The 22,400-nt window shown below is 42.2% G+C and overlaps 2 protein-coding genes across 2 annotated transcripts in view; one reads left to right on the top strand and one right to left on the bottom strand.

Moving 5' to 3' along the window:
- The window catches only part of T265_10570 (hypothetical protein), a gene marked incomplete at both ends in the record, with an annotated part of 77,060 nt that overhangs the window by 29,943 nt on the left and 24,717 nt on the right, over window positions 1-22,400 (top strand). Inside the window, 2 exons of the mRNA XM_009176978.1 lie at window positions 3,434-3,609; window positions 10,957-11,040. Coding sequence (XP_009175242.1) covers window positions 3,434-3,609; window positions 10,957-11,040 — 260 coding nt within the window. The remainder of the gene's footprint in view (window positions 1-3,433; window positions 3,610-10,956; window positions 11,041-22,400) is intronic.
- T265_15188 (hypothetical protein) lies at window positions 3,451-20,722 on the bottom strand (the record flags this gene model as incomplete). The annotated part of the gene is made up of 6 exons (XM_009176979.1): window positions 3,451-3,593; window positions 6,131-6,246; window positions 6,538-6,873; window positions 10,982-11,207; window positions 14,568-14,684; window positions 20,509-20,722. Coding segments are annotated over 6 exons (1,062 nt in total), but the record flags the coding sequence as incomplete, so codon positions are not given.

Genomic DNA, 22,400 nt, shown 5'->3' with positions numbered 1-22,400 from the left:
CGTTCTCTTCACTTGTTAGACAGTGGTCCCTATGGGGTTTTGCCCATTGTCCTAAGTATGACCATCGTACTTCCATCGAACAAACTACCTGCATTGAATTAATTACACCAATGTTTTGCGCAAATAAGTCCAGGTAAAACGGACATTCGAGATCGCACCCGCTTCCACAGCGGTGTGGGAGGCAGATGTCACAATTAGCTGAGGATTCCTCTGACATGTCATGGTGATTGGCACTCGGTCCATAGGGTTGATCATATTGGTACTGTGATGATCGTAAATCTTAATAGGAGCTCAGCAGCAGCTTATTGTAGCTTTTCTTCTTTGGTTTTTAATAGTTGTTTACAAGCCCCCAAAGGACTGGAGAGAGAGATTACTTATGTTGCTAGCGCTTCAGCTATTACTGACACCCGAACTAAGAAACAGCACTGGGAACTCGGTATACAATTTTGTGTGTACACTTCTCTGATACCTGGTGCTGATGTTATTGTTCTAGAAATTGATATTGTAGAGCCGCGCATGGAATGCGTTCGCGTTTTATTTCCAACAGTAAACGCGATGTTACCACCAGACAACTTGGTTGATAACAATGGGTAGGCGTGGTCCACTGTTTTCCTGCAAGCTCATCTAGTATTTTTGACCGGACTATTCCAAAATTGAACATGTTTGGTAAACGTTCACTAACCGAAGGCGTGGATGCAATGCTAAAACATCAACAAACCCGGCTATGCGTTCGTTGGATTTGCTTCCATCGTTGTTTTAGGCGCTTATTGAATTCACGGATACCAGAAATTACTTATATCTCATCTCTGGTAGCAGTTGATACACCTGTCAGGACCTGTGAAACAGTGTACCGCACGGGCTAACGTCACGTTCCAAGCTTAGAATAGAAGCAAGGATCTCTCAACACAGCTTTTCCCTGATGTTGACCTCCTCAAATCATAGAAACAGTGTCATGGATTCCTGTTGAAAAACTCACTTTGTGAAGCGGAATTTTGCCGGGGGGAAGAGGAACGTGTATTGCAATGGGGCCTCATACTGGTGGACCTTTTAATTGCATCCGGTGACTAAAACAAGAAGGCAAAATATTTGTGTAGGATCCTGAGTATAGCTACTCTTTGCTTGTACAATACTCATGTATGAGAAAAACTTCCGGGATGAGAGTCCTCAGTGGTACGATTTTAGAGGGGCTTTTTCCCATTTCAGGAGAAACAAACCATCCAATGATCAAAGAAGAGATTATATTAGGTTCTATAAATGACCAATTTAGTCTCCCGAGGGAAGTGATCATAACAGAAATGCACTGTACCACTGACAGTTATGATACTTCTTTTATAGCAACAAAGCACCTGTTAATCGATCAACTACATCAGTAGAATATTTATCCGGATGTGGGCGATAATTATACATTGCATAAGCACAGATCACCGTTAAGTGAACCGTCCCCCTAAAATGTCAATTGAAGGGAATACAACCCAGGAGTAAGAAGCATCGGCAAAAGAGTGCGCAATATCTTTTGATCCCTAGTAGTGAGTACTATTTTTTGGACAGGTTTCTGTGTTTAATGGTTCGAATTTACGTTGTACTGAAAAAGTAACACTTATGTGAACTATGAGGGCTGGTTACCAGTGAAGCGCTTCACCGCGCGATACCAGTATATAGAATTAATGGATTTAGAGGTTTATTGAACATGTAGTGCATTTACATCAGACTAAACGGAAAACTGTGTCGTTCTCATTCGGATCATTGAGGGCATCAGGGCACGAACACTTCCCCACTACGTATGTGGCGTGGATATTGTTGATCACACTCCCACCACCAGTGTTTTCCCAAGGAAGCGCAGTACTATAGCTCCAACGGTACAAGGCTTTTCAGTGCTCCCCTCAACATTACCGACATTTTGCAATGGCGAAATTACAACTTGCCTTCATGAGAAAATAACCCTTATGTTACAATAGACCGGCATCGCTGGAGTTTACGCTGCTATGCTCTCCATGTGTAATAGATTACATCCGAGAATACTCAGTAATTGCATCCATCTGGAAACAAATTTGAGTCTACGGGTTGACCAGGTGTTCCAGGTAGGTGAGAACACATGCTGGGAAACATCTCATTAGGTAGTTTTACAGTAAACCCAGATGTCTGAATCAGTATAAAAGAGGCGATTGTTGGGCGACCACTAGAGGAGCCCCTTCAGTCCTGCCACATAATTACGAAGTAAATGTAAAATACAACAGAATGCTCCGGAAGAGATTTAGATGGGTAAAAACTACGTACACCTTTTATAAATTTACCTGGCAAAAGAACTCAGATCCATCTGTCAACTGTCAACGGGTAGCAACCTAAACATGCACAGTAGTGAACAGGTTGATCAGTGAGTCTGAATTCACTTAAGAAAACTTGTTGGTTTTCGCAGGGAACATCGTGCTGAGAATGCGAAAACCTAATTAACTGGCACTTCTGTTTCCGGCTCAGGAATTGCTTATAACTGTAACCCATTGCTTTATATAGGGTCATAACAAACTAACGCCAAATACCATCTAAGACAAAGGCAGATCCTCGTTACTACAATATAAGTTCCTCCGTACGGATTCACCAAAGTTGAAGTTAATGCCTTATTTTTAAAACACATGTCTGCTTCCCGGAAAACTTCGTCATAATGAGACTAGTTGGAGCTCGTCAGGTAGATGTATGGGGATCAGTCTTGGATCAAATTTGCTACCGTCTACATATGGAACAACTGATTCCAGCGTCGTGATGCAGAAGGTGCTTTATGTACTTGCCGACCACAATAATTGCGTCAGAACGAGAACGGATATTCCAGACGGAAGTTATGTGATCACAGGTCCCACAATTCCCAAGAATACTTGGTAGCGTAGTGGATGATATCCAGTTGGTATATGTGCAAGTGAGTCCCATACTGACGCATCACTTCCCTGATCAGCAGCCCATTTCTGCCAATGCTATTCGTCCCCCACTTACATGACCATCACGTCCGAAGTTAACGAGGTCCCCGAAAGTGCCCCAGTTTCAGATAGATATAGGAAAATTACTCTGACAAGCAAGAAGCTGCAAAACTGAGTACCCCCAATGGCTCTTTTCTTTTGCGCTATTTGTTTGGTCCATATTCAGAATTTTTAAAAGTAACACCTCTCCGGGACGTTAGGAGTACTCACGAATAACCTTCTCTTTCATCCCAAATGATAATTGATCTTCTCAAAGAACAGTCATTAATAAGCCACTAAGCGCGTCAGCTAACTGGCTGTTGACTGACGGATTGGTTTGCTCATTTAATACGGGCTACAGGATGCCGTTTTTGTTTATCTGGGGATAGTTTCTAAGATTTTCCGGCTAAACAACAGTAAAAAGCAACCAAGTAGGCAAGCTTTCTTCCTAGGTGAGAATGATGAAGGTATTTTTGATTGTCTTTCCTAAGCTTATTCGCACTTACCACATGTCTCGTACTGTACGAAGGCCTACCACGCCTTGTACAGACCTCGCCTTTGGCAATAACACTACCATCCTGGACAAGGCAAGGCCAGATATGATGATGAACGAGGACGGCAGAATACGAAGAATCGTGGCTACGGCGGTATCTGAAACAAGTGGAAGGTAAGCAATGGACAATTAACTCACAACTGCACGACGGGTTACAGTATACTGAGAGCACATTGGATGTGCATGTCAAAAATTTGATGAATATTGACGCTAACAGTCTTGTAAGTCAGAACATTTGTGTAGGACCCGAACTGCCCTGGAATCTACGCTGTTGCTAAGGCACCTCCATGGACGACTTTAGTGGTAACGGACACACGATACACATGAATACCCACTCATGGGATGCCGCGAGAGTTTCGCCCTTCCCTTGATGGGATCCACGTTATTCCTGTACCTAGTTGAAAGCCTTACGGGGCCGGCACTTGAACTATCTCAATGCCATTTACAATGTCACTTTCTAGCCAAACTGCCTAACTAAAGTTCTCTCATCACTGCTTGCTGCGATATTGGGTAAATTTCGCAACCTACGTTTAAAAAATCCCGCTAACGGCGTTTTACGCTGATATGGTTCTCAGATGCGTTTAGTTTACTGCTGTTCCAACGTCCAGACACCAAGATTTGGTTGCTTAAGCTGACAGCAAGATTCCTTCCACTAAGAATCCGACTTCCAGTACTTCAGTCCTTTCGGAAGGGCATTTTCTCCTCCTGGTCGTATAACAGTTGAGAACCAATACTTACTGCATATTCGTCGCTTTAAAGAATGATCGTGGATGACGTAGGATGGTGTAAAATCAATTCAATGAGAAGATCAACAGAAAATTATCGTCGTGGAGAGTCCTTTTTACCATCTGATGGGAGCTATTCTGATTTGTATGAGCCATAAAGTTTCTGTTTAATTTCACGATTTAATGGAGTATTATTCCCCCATAGTCATATGACATTTGAGTGACCGGGATTCGCAAATTAGGTATCATTTTTGATAATGTTGATGATGATGGCGAAGCACCATGTCTCCTTGCGAAATCACGCAGGCGTAAAGTAGTTGATGCTACTGCCCGGTGAGTACGGTTGCCAAATAACCTTTTGTAAATAAAAAACCAAGGGTGTTTCTGGGAACAGCAAATGCACCAATTACTCCTATGCGTCGCACATTGTGTCCGAATGGAACCCGCTTTTCCGGACCAGACCAGAACACCAGCATTTGTCAGCTTCCGTGACCATGGTGACCTGATAGGACAACTCAACAACATATGCTACAGACCATACCATAGCAACCCTAAATATTTGTTTATCAAGAGCAAGCAAACTATTGGGGATTATTAGACCGATCATTAGACCGATCAGTAGACCGATTTCACATACTCGTAATACTGCTAAAATAGTGAGCTGAGTTACACTGTTTCACTTTGGCCTCCTTAAGATGAATCAACTTGTGGGCCCGATACTCGTTCTACAGAGCACTAAACGGAAAACAAACCAGTGAAATACACTTAGTTGCAAACAAATTCGTTTGTGCTTGAGACTCGCCTGGAACCCAGTTAAACCTCTCGGTTTTGATGTTTTCAGGAAAACGAACTAACCCTGTGTAAGCCATACTACTGTTGATAGGTTCCGACCCGGACGAAATGATTCAGAAGTATATACCTGGCAATCGGGCCCAAGATAGCTCCAAACGTTTCAAATACTTGGGTGGATCGGTTGTTACTCACAACAGATTTCTGCTTTTGGAAGTTAATGTCTCTACTGTTACGATGCACTTGGATGGTTTGATGGAATGCTGGGCCAGTGTGAGTTAAATGGAGGACATACAGCTGGTAAGAACAACATTGAAATTAGGGTGAATAGTTGTGGCTCAGTTGGTAATTATGGAAGTTGATCTGTTTGCTCAGTTTGGTTACATCAAGGGGTGATGAAACGTTTGCAACCAAACTACCCAGTTCATCGAACAAAGTGGCGGCCAAAGACAACATTATGAGCATTCAAACCTGCATCATTTTGAGTGACCGAGTGAACAATATTGCAACTTACCACTATGAAAACCCCGGCTTCAAACATCTGTGAATGCTCTTAACTTGGCTATCGCCCAATCATGATAAGATTCGAACATTTTACTGTGCTTTGCTCGCACATCATAATGTCTTCCACTTGACTGTTATAAATACACTGGTATCCTTAACCAGTGTCAAGTAGTAGATTACTCCGGTAGGACTAAATTACCAGCTGAAAGTCACAGTTATGCAACTGGTCACTAACACCATTCGTGAACCCAGTCGGAAGCAATTGTAGTGGACCGAAGTTGGGTGTGTTCCTCTTGCTGTCTGACAGAGATAATGGAACGTAAACTTCAGCAGTATTCCAGGCACAGAGCCACGATAGGTAAAAGTTTTCTGGTTGATTATTTGACTGCTCGCATAAATTTTTTACAGAGGGGTGCACTCTCTTAAGAATATCTAACAGGTTGGATCCGCACACGCAACTGAATGAGAGATCTGACCATAATTTGGAGGTGCCATCGTGTAAACGAGAGTAGATTGCCTATTTGGTTGTTGGTCTGTTCGCCGAGTCGGCAAATGGAGAGTAGATTGCCTATTTGGTTGTTGGTCTGTTCGCCGAGCTCGGCAGTTGGATTGCAAACGTTTCATCACCAATCGAGGTGACATCGTCAGTGCAGGGTTGAGTGGGTGAAACGTTTGCAATCCAACTGCCAAGCTCGGCAAACAGACCAACAACCAAACAGCGCACCCGAGCTACCTACATTCCACAACATTGCTGGTAGATTGCCTCGTCAAACGCACCGCACTGGCATGCAATGTGGGAAGAATTTTCAGAGCTGCTGAGCCTTGTTCATGAAGTAAATAGATGGAAATACGTAAGGATGAACGTAAGACTCAATAGCAAAACGCATCGTATACCCAAATTTTTTGTGACAGTGTATCCGTTAAAGCTTTTTCTGTACATGAAAAACCAACTCTGATAAAAGAGCTTTCAAACTGTATAAACAGACGCTTCTCTAGTTCACACTTACTTGGAGTCGTCAATAACCTCGTTTGCGAAGGCCGGTCTGTAGACGTCGATAGGATGGGCTAGAACTGAGCACTCCCAGGCCAGTTTACAGGCTTCATGAATGAAATCACCGATAATTTCGAAGCCGAGTGCCTCTGATGGACTCTGCAACCGGGGACTGTGTTGTTCCATCGCCAACAAAACCTCTTGCGTCATTGCTGGAAGGTTGGCCGCGAAGCTTCCATGCACATTGATATGAGACTGCACCAGTTCGTCCAAAGTTTCCGAGGAAGGTGGATTGGTAGTTGTTGCCATTTTTGTTCGCAATCTATTTCGATACGCTCGAAAATGGGCTCTGGCTACATTAAAAGACTCCTGTCAATATGGGATCAATGAGAATTCTATCAGAGTTTTATATTTGAACACAAAATACCTCTAGGCTTCAATTCGAGTGTAGAACCAACAGAGAGAAATAATGATAAAAAGTAGGGGAAGGGGCGACTTCTGAGCGGATTTTAACAAATTATTTGGTTCGAAGAGAATGGGAGGTCCGTAAAGAGATACGGCGGCATTATCTAAGTAGCAAAGTAATACCGAAATATGCTTAAAAAACAACGCTATAGAAAACCAGCGGCAATGTATACTTTAGAAAACTTTTTGAACTACTAGAAGAACCCGTTGTTGTTCATTGTTCATTATTGTTTCCTCTTGACTGAAACAAAGGCCTAACCGTTTTTATCTTTCATCATGCTGTGGTTAATGCATTGATGGGTGTCACCTTGAGGACAAATGATGCCTTCTAAGGTGGCTGCAGATTGATGCCCCTTCTCGTGGTGTGCATAACTCCAAAAGAACAATGTACAATCCCCCAATGGTTTTCCGCATGCCGATCGTCAATATTTCAGTTTGGCGTCAGGGTTCATCTGTGACAGTTTAGGTTATTGCATAATGAATGGCAGCGAAAAACGGATCTCGCGAGACAAATGCGATGTATTCTAAAGCACTACTTATTAACCGGAAAGCTTAAAGAAGGTTAGCTCTTCCAGACGGTAAGTTTTAACCTGCCTGATTGCGTCTAATCACATCCCTTTATACCAGTAGAAAACACGACCAGTGTTGCCACGTCAACGGACGACGACAAGTGTTGAATGTAAGTGATCCTCGTGACAATCCAACTTGGATATGTCAATCATAAGGTGTAATTAGTTGGATGGTAAATGCCCAACTTTCGTGCACAAGCGTTTTACGCGACGCCGTCTGCTGCGTACCTAATTATGCACAAAGTAAAATCAGTATCTCCTTCAGGAAATCTCCCGAAACATTAGGATGCTTCTCTAATGTTTTATTTTGAACAATGAGATTCATTCATGAGGTTAGCATTTAAATTTTCTGGATAAAACAATGTTAAATATCAAGTTACGTGGAAGTTTCTTCCGAATTGCTCGATGGAAATGCCTGCGGCTGAATGAATCCGTCCAACGCTGTTATTATGTGCTAGTGTAAATCAGTCTACCACATTTTATTTTGTTATGTGAACATTTTTGCAAATGTCTGATGTGCAGACCATGGTTTTGTATACTCCTAAACTCTAAACTTCCTCACTCAGGGAAATGCGACACGACAGTAATTCAATTTTTATGTCTTAGAAAGTAGATGTGTCAGTCATATGCTATTTTCAAACAACTAAGCCTCGGTGGGGGTTCCGAAAATGTTGTAACGAAGAAAACTGGACGGAGTTTCCTTGTGGACGGTCTCTTAGGTGGATCACTCCTCAAGGTGTCTACCCGCAAAAACTCGTTGCATTTGGATGGGTTTGGTTGTAGCGCGTTCCATCCACATGGGATTTTAGTCTTTATTTAAACGCACAGGTGTCTGGTAGTGTGAAAGTGCACTACCAATGGTGATAACCTCCGCACATTTTTTCAAAGTGCACTGCTCTTCACATTTCAACGAGTCTGTGTAGGAGGCAATCCCTGTAGGTGGTTCCAATTTGCTGACAAGTCTTCGATAACTTATCATCAGCCTGAAAATACTGTTTTGGTTCTGCAGAGTAGTTTTCCAGGAGGAACAGAGAGGATCTTTCAATATCCGTGCTAGACAGTTTACGCATCAGGATCTTTCGTTCAGCTGGATTAAAGACACTGCTAAGCTCTATAACTTAGGGTCGGAAACACTGTTCCGACGTCTAAATACTTCAGGATGTGTGGTGAATACAGGAGTTGATCCACACGTCTTGTACGTAGACTGATGTAAACCAGTGTAGGTCCTCCAGCTTTATACTGCCGAGGAGTAACAGAGTTAGCACTTTCAACAAAGTTCCTATTACACGTTGAACGCAGACGACTTAGGGAGTTTTATTTTCTCAACTGGTCTTGTTTCACACTGCTGAAGATATCGTTGATTCTTCTCATTGTAACCTTGCTCATATGCAGCATTTAGTTTATTGAATTAGCTCGTAAAAACAGAAATTCAGTTTTCCGTTATCACCCTATGCCCCTTTTTAGAGCCCAGAAGCATTTTCGCTCCGCCTAATACTTGTGAGTTTGGCGAAGTCAATAAGTGTTCATCAACATCATTCTTCTGTAGAAAAGTATCGTGAAAGAGGGATTCGCTTAAAGCTCAAGGCACAACCACTTTATTGTGCAAGTAGTAACTCAATTACAGAGGAAGATGTTGTTAGCTCAGTTAGCGTAGGTGGTCGATGGCTTGTTCGCTGAGCTGGACTGGGCTGATTACAAACGTTTCATCACCAATCGAGGTAGTGTCTTCAGTGCGTTATTGGGGAGCGAAGTGGTGCGTAGCGATGGGTTGGTGATTGTGGCACACGAAACATTAAAATTTGTCAAGAACGGACAGCATACGAGTAGCCCAGAAATACAATGTTAGAACAATCTCAGTAAAACCATTTCAACGATACAGAGCTTTCTCAAACCCGACGCTTGATAGTATGAAGGTCTGTCTGTGGGAGTTCACCACCCCAACTGGGCAGAATGAACGTGAGAAAAGAATGCTTTCCTCGCGCTTTTTGAAGCCTTTTTCCGCAACATGCTTGAGTTTCTCAGTTACAGTGCCACTCATTCTGGCTAGCTCTCGCTTCTCACAGAAACTTAAGATCTGGAAACCACCGCCATACTCATCTGTATTCTTTTATCCATTCTCTGCAACACCGCCTTAACTCCAGAGAGCCCACATGCATCTAACTCCTCCCCTTTCTCAATGTATTGACTTTGACAGATGCAGACTAGGGTTCCGGTAAATCGGGCTCATATTCAGCCTCTCAAGGACTTATGGATAATTTCTCATTTTCGGATCTTTCAATGATATCGAGGCAACTCAGTTATCCCCTACTGACGACCTGTTATATACGTTCCTGATATCTGGTCATCTACCTTGGGCTTTTTGACAAGGCAGAATTATTATAGGTCAAGTCTTGGAGAAATTTCGGAAAATGCAACCTGCAAGTACGTGCATTGCATGTTCTAATCGAAGACGCTGATTCCAGAGCGTACAACGGCAAAGCTGAAGTTGACTCCGTATTTTGGCCTCCCCACCGGGTTCTCTCTGTTTGTGAACGATTTCATTTTACCCGTTACTGGTTGAATTCATGAATCTGCGAACAATGCGAGTCATTAAAACCCTCACCTCCTAATCGCTCAAGTAATTCGCTGCCTTCGGAATTGTGAAAATCCACGAACGTTCTAAAAACTGACCTCACTGAGATTCTTAATTGCTTTTATCTAAACCAGCTACATTCACCCTAGTCTATCAACCCGTGCCTTTGCTTCCTTCGTCTCCACACGTGGGATCGTACAGTGGACTCCATCTCAGTTCTACAGTCGTAGTAGCTACAAGCATCATCGCTTTCAGGTTCATCGTTCCTCAATACACTTCCCCGGATGACTCATGCCAAATATGTTGAGATGCGGGCTTTCGAAATTTGTTTCTTCTACTGACTGCACGTTTCTCCCTTCTATTATTGATATTCAAGTAGGAATCTCAAGTTAACCCGGAGAAAACTGATCTCATGACATGGCTATGCATCCTGACCATCAAGCACTTCCCAACTGTCGATGCCCAAACTATTCTACTTTATTCTGTCTTTGTTTCTGGGATAAATCCTCCCTATAACTCGTCTTCTCAGCTCCGTTTTCAGAGTTACCCTTCTGATCATCTGTGTCAGATACTAATCGGCTTCTGCCCGATCAATCTATCTTCCTATTCCTTTTCTTCAGAACTGCTAAACTTCAGGACACGCCTTGTTTGTGCTCTTTCCCAGCTTAGTGTAATTTTCGGTCCTCAAATCCCGGAGTAAAATTTAAACTGTCTAAATCCACTCTGACCCTGAGGCCCTTGGGCGTACTTTTCCTCTATGAGCTGTAAATGTTTCAGTGTCCCCGTTGTGTGCCATTGTTTCTTATTCCACGACCGTGGGTTCTCTTTTCTCTTTTAGTCTATCAGGATGATTGATGAAACTTTGACATACCATGATTGCGTTGAAAACGATGCTTTGATTCATATCGTGATCATTGGAGTATCTACGCAGTAGGTTCATCGCTTCTATCCGGCCTCCGGAGAAGAGCTCATTGAAGCGCATGACGACCAATTGCTGTCTACTTCGCTGAATGGGGTCGTGTGTACTTAGGGGGCTTATTCCATTGAGACTGCCGTGCGTGTTACCCGAGATGCGTTCCCCGGAGTATGCTTCCAAGCTGTAAATACAACAGGTCATTATAAAGGATGCTAGGAAAATGTTGAGAGGTGAGCGAATTTGCGAAGCACACGACAGTGTGCAATTATCACCACCCTAACTGCGCTGTGAGAAGTAGTTTCTAAAAATTAATTACAATGAATGTATATTGTGGATAAGCGCAAAAGCGCCCGTTGATACCTGCTTAGTTAGTTGTAACGTTAAACATTGCTGTGTCTCAAGCTAAGCAATTCTTAGTTATAGTCAGCATGTACGTGCAGTTAACACGGGTAAGTTTTGAATTTTCGAACAGATAACCAGGATACTTCAAAGCTTAAGGATTCCACATGCTTGAGCCGTTCGCGCAGTACACGGATTCGTACGTCCTGTTCTCACTAACGTTGTGGTGACCAATTCCATCGATCGTTCGAATCCAGCTTCCCTGTCCATTTGAACCAAAGACTATCGTTAAAACGGTTTGTTGAGGAGTTTGGTGCTCAAGAAATCAAGCTCAGCATCTTCTCAGCTTGCGAAAAAGAATAGGGTGAAAACAGAATTTGTTTTCTTGTTTATCTCATATTATTTTAACTAGTATAGATACTCGCGCATGAGAATCATAGTAGACTGGTTCTAGTGATCTTTGCTTATGGTTTCTTTGCATATATTTGAGTAGTATGAGCACCTCATATTTATCATTGGCGCAAATGGCGGCGATGATTGCATTGTGTGATTTACAACAGCTTCGAGTGACCGAGTATGGTACCTCTGCCACATGAATCTTAAATAAAGCAAGCCCTGACCTGGTCTATTCAGTGGGATTTATTAGTTCAAGCATCTGCGACCAACAGGTTTGGAGAAAATCTCTCAGTAATGATCCAAACTGTACTGTATGTCAACAGCTGCGTCATTTGCATCAAGTGACATAACACAAGTGAATTTTTCTCAAAATTTCATCGAATTTTTGAGCAAAAAGCCTCCATGAAGTGAAGTCTCATTCGTACTACAGCAACCTGGGACTGCAAATCTCAGTTCAAAATTCAAGTCGTTTTTATGGATGATGAAACGGGGATGAAACTGTGCACTTAGGTCTCGAAATAGTTGGTAATATCTCAAGATTCTAACGAAACTTTACAGTTTTCATCCAAGAATTCTGAATGTTCTGTTGTTTGCTTTGAAAATTGCTGAATCACAAAGTAAATAGACAAATCGCTTCGATAAAACCTCAATATCAACTGACAGACTCATCCACATGGCCATCCTTCATCAATCAGTGACTCATAGTCGACATGTACTAGGAGCCGAAAAGTTCTAATTGGGCAATTTGACCACTTCAATCATGTACCAGGTAGATTTAGGGATGAGAGATGATGAGATGTAGCATGTAGACAGTATCAATTGATGAAAGAGAATACAATGGAAACTATCCCTATTTCGGAGATGGGATATCTGTGGTCCATGGAGGTCACAAGGTTGTTTTCCATAACAGTCTGCAACAGTCAATACCTGAAAATGACGGAAGGCTTTTCACGACGGACTGAGGGTACGGCCATGCTAAATCAATAAGTAGGTCCGATCAATGGGGTGGCAGTGTGCCCCAGTCTAGCGAACCACGGCGTGCCGACACTGACTGCGATGGACCAAGGGTGACATCAACAAAATGAAGGGTTTGAATGTGGCTTTCATCGATTAGATTGCAAACAAGTGGGACAAGATTATTAGCAGAAAAACAGCCTCAAGAAATACAAGACCGAACTATGACACCAAGACGGTGGTTATGTGAATCAACACAGTAATAATGATAGCGATACTAATAATAAGGTGAGAACCAAACTGATGTTTCAGTAAAGTGTGCTTTAGTACAAGCCACTACAGATGGGTTTCTCTTATTGGCTTGTGGCCGGCACCCTCATGAGAAGATCGGATTGTGACTAACACGTGGACCTCCCAAAGCCGGACAACAAACTGACATAAATAAGTAGGTAGATTGGGGTGGTGCAGGAAGGAAACAAGGGGTATACGGTAGGCAGGATAAGTAGACAATTCCCTGCAGGCGCAATAATCAGATGGAAAACGACGACAAAACCAGAAAGGAATGGATTGAATTCTCGATGGCTGAGGAAGAAACAGTTTTCAGGAGTTAGGTCAGTCGAGAAAGAAGATAAATAAATGGGAGTTTTCTCTGGAAGCGGCCCAACCTATGAGGAACAAACATCGTGGATGAAGCAAGTCAAATGTCGATGGTATATCTGTGGGTTTTGAAAGACAAATCATCGCCGTTTTACGACCCGGAGCATTTCATTTTTCTCTCTTTACGCTTGATGCTCTTGATTTACTCGGCCTCAGTTCTTCGTTGCCGCCAGATGTTCATATGAGGCCAAGGAAATATCCATGAGTGGTTCTCACTACCTCGAGTTTCCGAAGCTGCTGTTTGGACTTCATTATACCTAGGCTGTTAGTGTTTGAGGTAACCTAATTCGGTCTGTCAGGGAGACAACCTCCGAAAGCGACATACACTCAGTACATACCGCGAATTTCCTGCGTACTCCATGTAACTCTGCGATACCTCGTAATTTATAGGATTCAAGGAGACGCAGTTGCTCCACCTACGGCTGTTTACAGCCAAAAATTCCACATTTTGTAAGTGATGTGTGCGACAGAACCTACGATTAGCGAGATACACTTACTTGCAAACAAATTAGGTTTTGCGAGAGACTCACCTGCAACTCAGTCAAATCTCCCGTTTATGATATTTTTATACATGTATCGTGATATCTTGAATATCGTACAAAATGACACATGAGGTAGCCTGGTGCAGCACATTCAATTGCTTAGAAACATCACAAACGACAGGTTCGGCTGGGCTTCATTTGAGTCTTTCGCGAAACCTAATTTGTTTGCAAATGAGTGTATGTCACTAATTTCGTGTAATTTGGGTTCAAGTGAAACATATGTTTAATGGAAACTCGGAGACCGCGCCCACTTGATGAGCCGCAAGTAGAGTAGACCTATGGTGCGCTCTTGAAGAATTTTCAGCAACCTTGTGAATAGTGTATTATGCACGTGTGATAATTTTATTCGCTTGTTAGTGGGCCGAGAACAACCGGTACTTAAAATAGGAATGTAGCTTTAGATCTAAAACTACTCAAACTGCTTTTATTACACAATAAATAATGTGATGTCAAACATAAAGACAATATATTCAGATAGTGTTTTCTATCTTTGACCTTCAAAGCAGATAAACGTATCCAATGATCAAGGAAGGTATAACCATTTCCTAGGAACCTTAACCGGTCGAGATCTATGACCCCTCTTTCGACTAATCAGGTGGGTTTTGAGGGGTCATGCAACTTATCGATCTGTTGGTTGTGGCTATATTTCTTACCTGTCAGAAGCTCTCGTTCCAGACTTTCCAGTAGGCTGAGCGGACCGTCGAGCACCTTGGTCGGCTTGTATTAACTTGTTTTGTAGGCGCTCGTTTTCCTGTTCAAGTGACTTTAACCTGAAAAACAGACAGCTTGATCGAGCCATTGTAAAATGGATGGAAAACAAAACACTGCAACTCCGGAAGGTGGTAGTCAATCTTCAATTCAACAGGACTTACCGAGTGTTATGAAAAACACAGTCTGATTAAGGGGAAAGAACTATCAACGAGCCGTTTTGCTCGAATGAACCACATTAAGTTGGTTTTTTTTAATATACACGAGATTTCTCCTTGTAGATACGTTCTGTCCTGGTTAAAGTAACACACTAATGTCCAGAAAAATGGGAGCCTACATAAGGTTGGCGCACAAGAAATACATTAAAATGCAAGTTGTGGGACGCCTTTGGAAGCGGCGATGTTGAGGTAACTTGACTGCACCGCTTCGTTGTTGATTTGTTCACCTACCACATTCCAATCCAACTACCAAGCTCAACAAATAGACCACCAACTAAGCCTCTGGAAATTTTATCGAGTTCGTATGTACTATACAGCTTTTGGCAATGTCTAGTTCGCCTGTGTTTATTGTTCGTTGACTATATTTCCCTACAGGATGACGAGACAATTCTGTGCCCGATATTCTCCATCTGTAATAACACGAATGCATAAAGATAGAATATGTTAGAGCCGGTCCAGCGGCTGAATCGTGTGCACAGTTAGTCTAGTATCTGAGAATTCTTATCAAGCAGCACACATTTTACGATTACCTTCGAAGCTTTTTTCAGTCATCGCTGTGGAATTAAGTTTGATGAACATATCCAGGTCGTTAAGTTTCAAGATACATCTCGTGCAAAGTAGTGGTCGTGGGATTGAATGAGTAACCAAAATACAAAGCTTATGTCTGAAGTCTCTTTTGTTCTCTGTAGTTAGTGAACGGTTGCCATTGTACACAATGAATAAATAAGAGTAGCGGACGACGCTGAATTTAGACTGACTATTAGGGATCAACTCTATAAAACCAAGGGTGTGGAAACTCTCAACAATGTCTTCCATAGCTCCACCACTATATGAGAATGAACTTACTGACCTGAATCCAACCTCGGCATCTCGACTATTCCTGCCTAGGTTTAGGCCAGTTGGCAGTATCAAAGCTCCCGTGTTTCCATATAACAGTATGGACGCCTCACACCACATGTTAAATAGCTGTTCCTATTTTTTATCTGTTACACCAGTATTACCTAATTAAAATAATAAAATAGATAATAAGTAATAGAAGCGTAAATTAAAATAATAAAAAAATAAAATTAAAATAATATTTGTAGCATCTACCAAGAACACTGTCTTTGGAAAAATTGAGTGTTCTCGGTAGGCCTGATGTAGTGATGGTATTAATTAATGTTGAACTAGTACTAAAAATGTACTAAGGCTGTCGCTCGAAGTGCCGGGCTTTTGAGAAATCGGAGTTGGCTCGCTCCGAGGAAATTATTAGTATTGTTGAAGGGGTGGGGTGCAAAGCAGATTTTGATTACTCACATGCTGTATTGAAATGGGATTTCTGCTTTTTGTGTAGACTCAATTTTCTACGACTTCACGAAATTCCTACTAGTCCTGGATACCCAAATTAACCAAATATACTGAAGCTTATTGTGTTTTTTTCTCAGAACGCTTGTCCCCACTGGGATCCGTAGCATAACTTACACACCGAAAATTCGTGGATATTCTCCAGAAAGACTGGTAGAAAGTGGTTATTCTTTCGTTTGGGACTTCACCGGAGCGGTTGATCTGAAAACAGCACCATTATTTGGGCCAGAACCCGAGTGGCCAAGTCCACCTTTCAACCGACCTCTTGAAACAGCACTTGTGCATCATGCTATTTTGCGTTGTAATTAATTTTCATTTAGTGCCGCGAAGGCCACCAGGTGCTTTATATCAAGTAGTTCATTCCGGTTTAACACGAGATGTTCTTAACACCCAACAGGTTTCCCGTAGAGAATGATTTTACCGAGCAGGATAGTCCCCATCCAGTCAGTGAAGAACCTTCAAGGACGTAACAAGAGGTATCCTACGAAGATAATCAATAATCGAAGAGAAATTCATCTTGCTATTCAAGCCGGTCACATTTTCTCACCGGAAATTCAGTTAGAGGTCACTGCGGTTAACTTCTACTGTCCTGGTAGAATAAAACTTCTACTACAAGCAAAAATGCGCCGCCGGACATTTTTAATTGAAGAATCTATGCTAACTGACCTGATGAATAAAAACCTCTCGGGCTGTACCCCGCAAAAGTTTTGCTAGGGCTATTGATCCAGTACGTGTCGCGTGTATAACAGAATTCACCAAACTGTTTGAGGGATGATATGAGGAGATTATAAAATGCTGAAAGTGAAGTCATTTTGTACCAAAAACCGGAGAAGCACTGTACAACTGACTAATCCTTGCTGGAAGTCATCATGAGTGCACTATATCCCGTCTGGCTATCAGTTACATTGCTGATCAGCCACTCGTGGCCAAACCGTAAAGTCTTCAAGCAATAACCGGGAATTCACACGTCAAATCTCAATAGGAGTGTGCACCACTGATGAATCCCACAAGAATGGAACAACGGTAGAGTGCTCCTCCGGTCTTCAGCAAAAGCGGACTGGAAATTCGGTTTATTTTGATGAGTAAAGCTCAGAAAACTGAAGGCGTGATGGGGTTTCAGTGTGGTGGTCAATAAAATGGGTTAGCATAGTGTAGCGGCATCCTCCTATTAGGGAAACTGCCTGGCGATTTTGCGGTTTGGCTCTTATAACGTCCACATTTTGCAGCTTGTTTAGCTACCAGGACACTAACTGGCTGGGTGCTTACACACCCCTAATGTGTGCGCGCGCTTCGCCTCATCTGACAGAGAGCCTGTCTCTACTCGATATCAGCGTTCTGGTGAGATTTGAGTGATTCGCTCGTTAGCAGTGTTTTGGTTAGTCGCCTCTGGATTTATTAAGGTCAATATATAAAACATTAAATGGATTTTCTTTTGTTAATTACATTTACCTAACATTTGGGTTTTACGAGTTCCAAGCTCTTTCTAGGCCCACGTTTAGAGCACCTTTAATTGTGAATTGTGAGAAATTATCATGCATCATTAGGGACTATATTTGAACGCCTGAGTGGTGAGTGAAAACTCTTTTAGGAAGGAAAAATCCGGCTGGATTTCACGAAGCCTCCCTATTATGGATTACTCTCTCAACAGGGAAACACACAAACGAACTAAAGGTCGTTGCAGGCTGTACTTAATTTGGTTTTTCCTTTGCTATAGTACATGCCCTTAATACCAGTATTCGTTGTAACAACAACCTCACACATTAGAACCTGCGGGTTTCCACGGAATAATCGTCAATCCTAAGTCCTCGTGTACAATCACCCCGTGTACATTTTGATATCCTGAATCTGGCACAAAACCAACACCCATCAATTGTACGATGGGTTTCCGTTAAAGGTAATAGGAATGCAGCACTGTCTACCAGAATAACTCGTCAAACTCCAGGACCTTGGATACAATCTACTCAAATCTAGAGGATGTATGGGTGTTCAGGCGATTTTTCTCAAGGTTACAAAGAGAAACTATGGCGGCGAAACTGCGCACGTAGATTTACGCGAACAGACGGACAATTTCGCAAAGGACAAGTAATAAATGAACTCGATTTCTAGCGTTGCTATTGTGTACTTTCTTCTATAAACAGCAATCTGATTTCATCCTCCGGACAACAGCGTTGTCAGTTTTTCAGATGCCAACTCGTAAGTCAATTAATAAAAAGCTTCTAAGATCCCTTACGACTCCGCTAAATCGCATAATGACCCGGCACTTACCGTCGGCTGCGAGCACTATGCTTGCGTTTACTCAAGAGCTTACTTTGTCAAACGACAACTACTCCATTCTGTCATGCACGTATTCGCAATCGGCTTGTTTACTTAGTTAGCATGGTAAAAAAAATGAAAAGTTCTAACCCCTTCGCTCTGAGGCATATGTTAGTTTGGGTAAGCCAAGTAAAGCGATTTTTTGATGTGGGGATATTCCGTAATAAAGCGTCCTCAAAAAGCGCAATCAATACGTGGCCTAGTTATATGGGAGGATACACCAATGCCCCATGAAACATTGCAGCATTCTGTTGAGTGTGATAGCACCAGCATCGCTCCAGTGTGATACTCTGCCTTCGCAGGTCCATCTGGTTTATGCAAAGCGACAGTTTTCCACATCTATGACTGTTCTGTTGAAGGTCCATACACTATTTCATCGTTTAACGGAATTTCAGGAGTCCCAGATAACCCTTACTTTGCCCAAAATGTCAGACTCGAGAGCTGAAACCAGTTTGAAGTTATTAATATATCAACCGCCACATCTTCATCGTGCGAGCTAATGGTTTAAAATAGATTAACAAATCGAACTTGAAAAAGTCAACTGACGCATAGTAATTTACCAGCCAACGATCAATATTGCCGTTCATGATATCTCTATCCACATAGCATGATTCGTTGGATGAAGAGGAATAAATTTTTCGTCTTGTCAGCCAGTTACAGAAGTCACGAGTGCAAGACATGTACCAGAACCTGAGGACCCCAGGAAGAGTGATGGAACTACATGAAGATACAGAATGGAAGACTCACCTTGACTGAAGGTCTTGAAAATGTTTATCTTGTGTCACGCCTTTCGTCGGGTGCTTTCTACGGCTTTTCTCGGCTTTGGTGCATTCCGTCCTAAAATAAATAGAGCGAGTAAATGTGCCGGCTAAGCATACATCAATCACGCATCATTCTAATGGAAAGGGTTTGCAGCTCCCTTTGAAAATTACGGGTAACGATTTGCTAAATATCTTGTGAAGGAGTCTTCTATAGAAATTTGGGGATTATTGAAGGATACTATTTTTTTATTGGTGTGCTTGTTCTAACTACTTCTGAGTAACAAGATATTCCTCTCGACCAGTCATTGATCCTCAGGAGGAGCATGAGCATAAAAGAGCCACGGGTTTTGCAAGTACATTGGTTCCAGAAAACCTCAGCCATACAGGGCCTTAATTTGGACTCACCGGCTAGTAGTTGAAGACTAAACCGTTTGGGCATAGGCGACGGATCAGCAGTGTGATTAACTCGCAAGAAGGTGAAGGGTCACTCATCATCTAACCATGGAATTCACATCATGTGGTCACGCGTGCTGAGTGACTGCTTGAGTGAAGACTTCTCAGATGAACTCTTCACTCATTACTATTTTACAGTGATATTTCGGTCAGCAGACCTCAGAACTACAATCCGTCACCAGATTGAGCATCTGAAGTCGGATGTGAGTAGTGGTTAGGTCACCTCTAGGCTATTGATGACTATTGATGAATGTTCGGCTCTCTTTTCAATCCACCCAGTCATCTATTCGATCAAAAGCCTTAAAAAGATTGGATCACGAGGCTGAAATTCAGCTGCGTGTTTTGATGATAGAAATCGTCAGAATCCGTAGAAAAGAGCATTATGAAGCCTTCAATACTTTGTAATGTTCTTGAGATGTGTGCTAGTGTATTGGTAAATTTCAAGTTAGAATAACACTCAGAATGTCCGTTGGTAACCCGATTATGCTAATTCGGTGATCAACTGACTGGAACTAGTTATGTCGGTCAGATCCGATCCCTCCAGCTGTACAATTTGGCCCAACGGGCGTGTGCTGCCGAATCCAGCTTCTTGTAACCGTTTGCAAGTAACACCCACCTGGTATCACTCTACTCATTCTGATGAAATCCAGTAATGGATTGTTTCGGATTCATCTGCAATAACTTGCTAAAAGGTGATAGTCTCTAGCCGCTGAATTTCGCTCAAGTCAAATGGCGAGGTAATCGATTAGGTTTGATAATCGGAACAAGAGAAGTGTTCAAAGAACGAAGCGACTTACTCAGAGCCAACAAAGGAAGGTTCCAGCTGTGTGACAACAGGATCACTTCCGCCCGGGGATTTTTCGCATGGTGGCTTGCAGGCCTTGTTGTCTGAAGGTTTTTCTTCTGCGGAGAAGATGCTCATTGGTGCAGTGATTCCAGTTGCAAGGAGACCTGAGCCTAACAGTGGCAGCAGCCTAGATTTGATTCCTCCTAATCCGTCATAGCCCTCTCCTAAGAGGAAGAATCAGTTATATGAATGCAGAAAACCTGGAAAAGTAGGTACACTCTGCAGTGACTCATCGCCGTAATTCCAACTCAGCAGTAGTATCATTATTAAAGTAGGCTGACTGGAAACATATGGTCAATATGATAGCATGTTGAGGACATGGATAGTACATCTTGAACCTAATTTAGATCTTTTGGTCGAGCGTCAAACCCAAAACACTGGATACTCAAAGTTGTCTGATGGGGTGGATTTTACTATCATCACCAGTTGCTTTTAGTTCCTGATAGATATACTCTGAGTTTTGTAGAATTATTTCCCCATCGCAAAAACCGGTCTCTTTAAAACAACTAAGCTACTTTGACTTGAGTTGCACCAGGCAGGGCTATAGTGCAACACTTAGTCATTCAATAACGTGTTTTAATTGGACTCTACCTTCAGGACGAAAATGAATCACTGAGGAACAAAATAGGTAAATAAGCTCACTGAAAGGTTCGTCGATAGACTAAAGACACCGGCTGCGAGAGCAAGTAGTTTAGACCTCTCATCTGCGAATTTGATGATAATGTGATGGAGATTTGAGACAATCCTCTTTCCGGATAAAATTTAGTGTTTGGCTGGGAAGTGGCCAAACAGTCGTGATCGGTCTTTATTTGTCCACCGCGATTTGTAGTCGCATCAGGCCGCGAAATAGACTTCCACGCAACATCGGTTATATTAGTGTCAGATCTTCAAACGCGAGCAAGATGCCAGAAGGTTGTGTTCAAGCAGAGCCGTATTGAACCCTTTTCAATCTTTAGGCATACAACATTAAGTATGATAAGGATGATCTCAAACGTCAACAATGTGTTTTAATGAGACACTAGCTTTATTAGTGTATAAATTTGCCGGCAATAGGCGTAAAATTTAAAAATAACAATTATAAGTGCGACTGGTAATTAATTTTAAACTTTATCCCCATTAAATAACACTGGTTAGAAGCCTGTTGAAAAATTCTCAACAGCCCACCAATAGTTTCACCCTTCTGAAAGCTCATCAGTTTCGTGCGACTCTCAGGTTTTCGTCAACTTTATGTTTTAGTTTAACCCAACTTGCACGCAAGTTGCAAAGTACACTCTTTTGCACAGTAAGTTGGCTGTTATAAGAGACCCACCTGAATACCAGCAGAACCTCTCGTTTCCTGTCATCTTCAACTGAATGTGCTGCGCAAAGGCCGCCTTATGTTTTTGATTACACATTTTCTCAAATTAACGCAAATTACGCAGTCAAACTTCTTCCTAGCACCTACTTACTTTTCAAAAGAGTGGGTTTTCATATTTAACTTTATCTTTTGTGAAAACAAGATGACCGGTGAGTGGGTAACTCAAAAGAAATCTGGATTGGAAGCCCCATTTACGACATTCGGCTGAGCAATAAACCACATTTATGACATTTATTACATTCAGACCTTTCAGGTACTTTACTCAGTGCGTCGTAGGTAATCAGTTTTAAGTACTATTTCGCTGGACAGAAACTGTGCTTCCATTTGGTGAGCTAGCTATTTCTAAGATTAAAAGCTACGTTCTTCAATCACACAAGTACACCCTTTTTATTTAATGAGATTTCACGGACGACTGAGAGACTTTGCGCTAATTTCACCGGCAGTTTCTTTTTTTGAATAGAGCTTCGTACAATCCTGTGCGACTA

This window comes from Opisthorchis viverrini, assembly GCF_000715545.1.
Source record: "Opisthorchis viverrini unplaced genomic scaffold opera_v5_379, whole genome shotgun sequence".
In the NCBI taxonomy this organism is placed as follows: Eukaryota; Metazoa; Platyhelminthes; class Trematoda; order Opisthorchiida; family Opisthorchiidae; genus Opisthorchis; species Opisthorchis viverrini.
The sequence above is the reverse complement of the archived record's forward strand: the minus strand, read 5'-3'. Positions and strand labels throughout refer to the sequence as shown.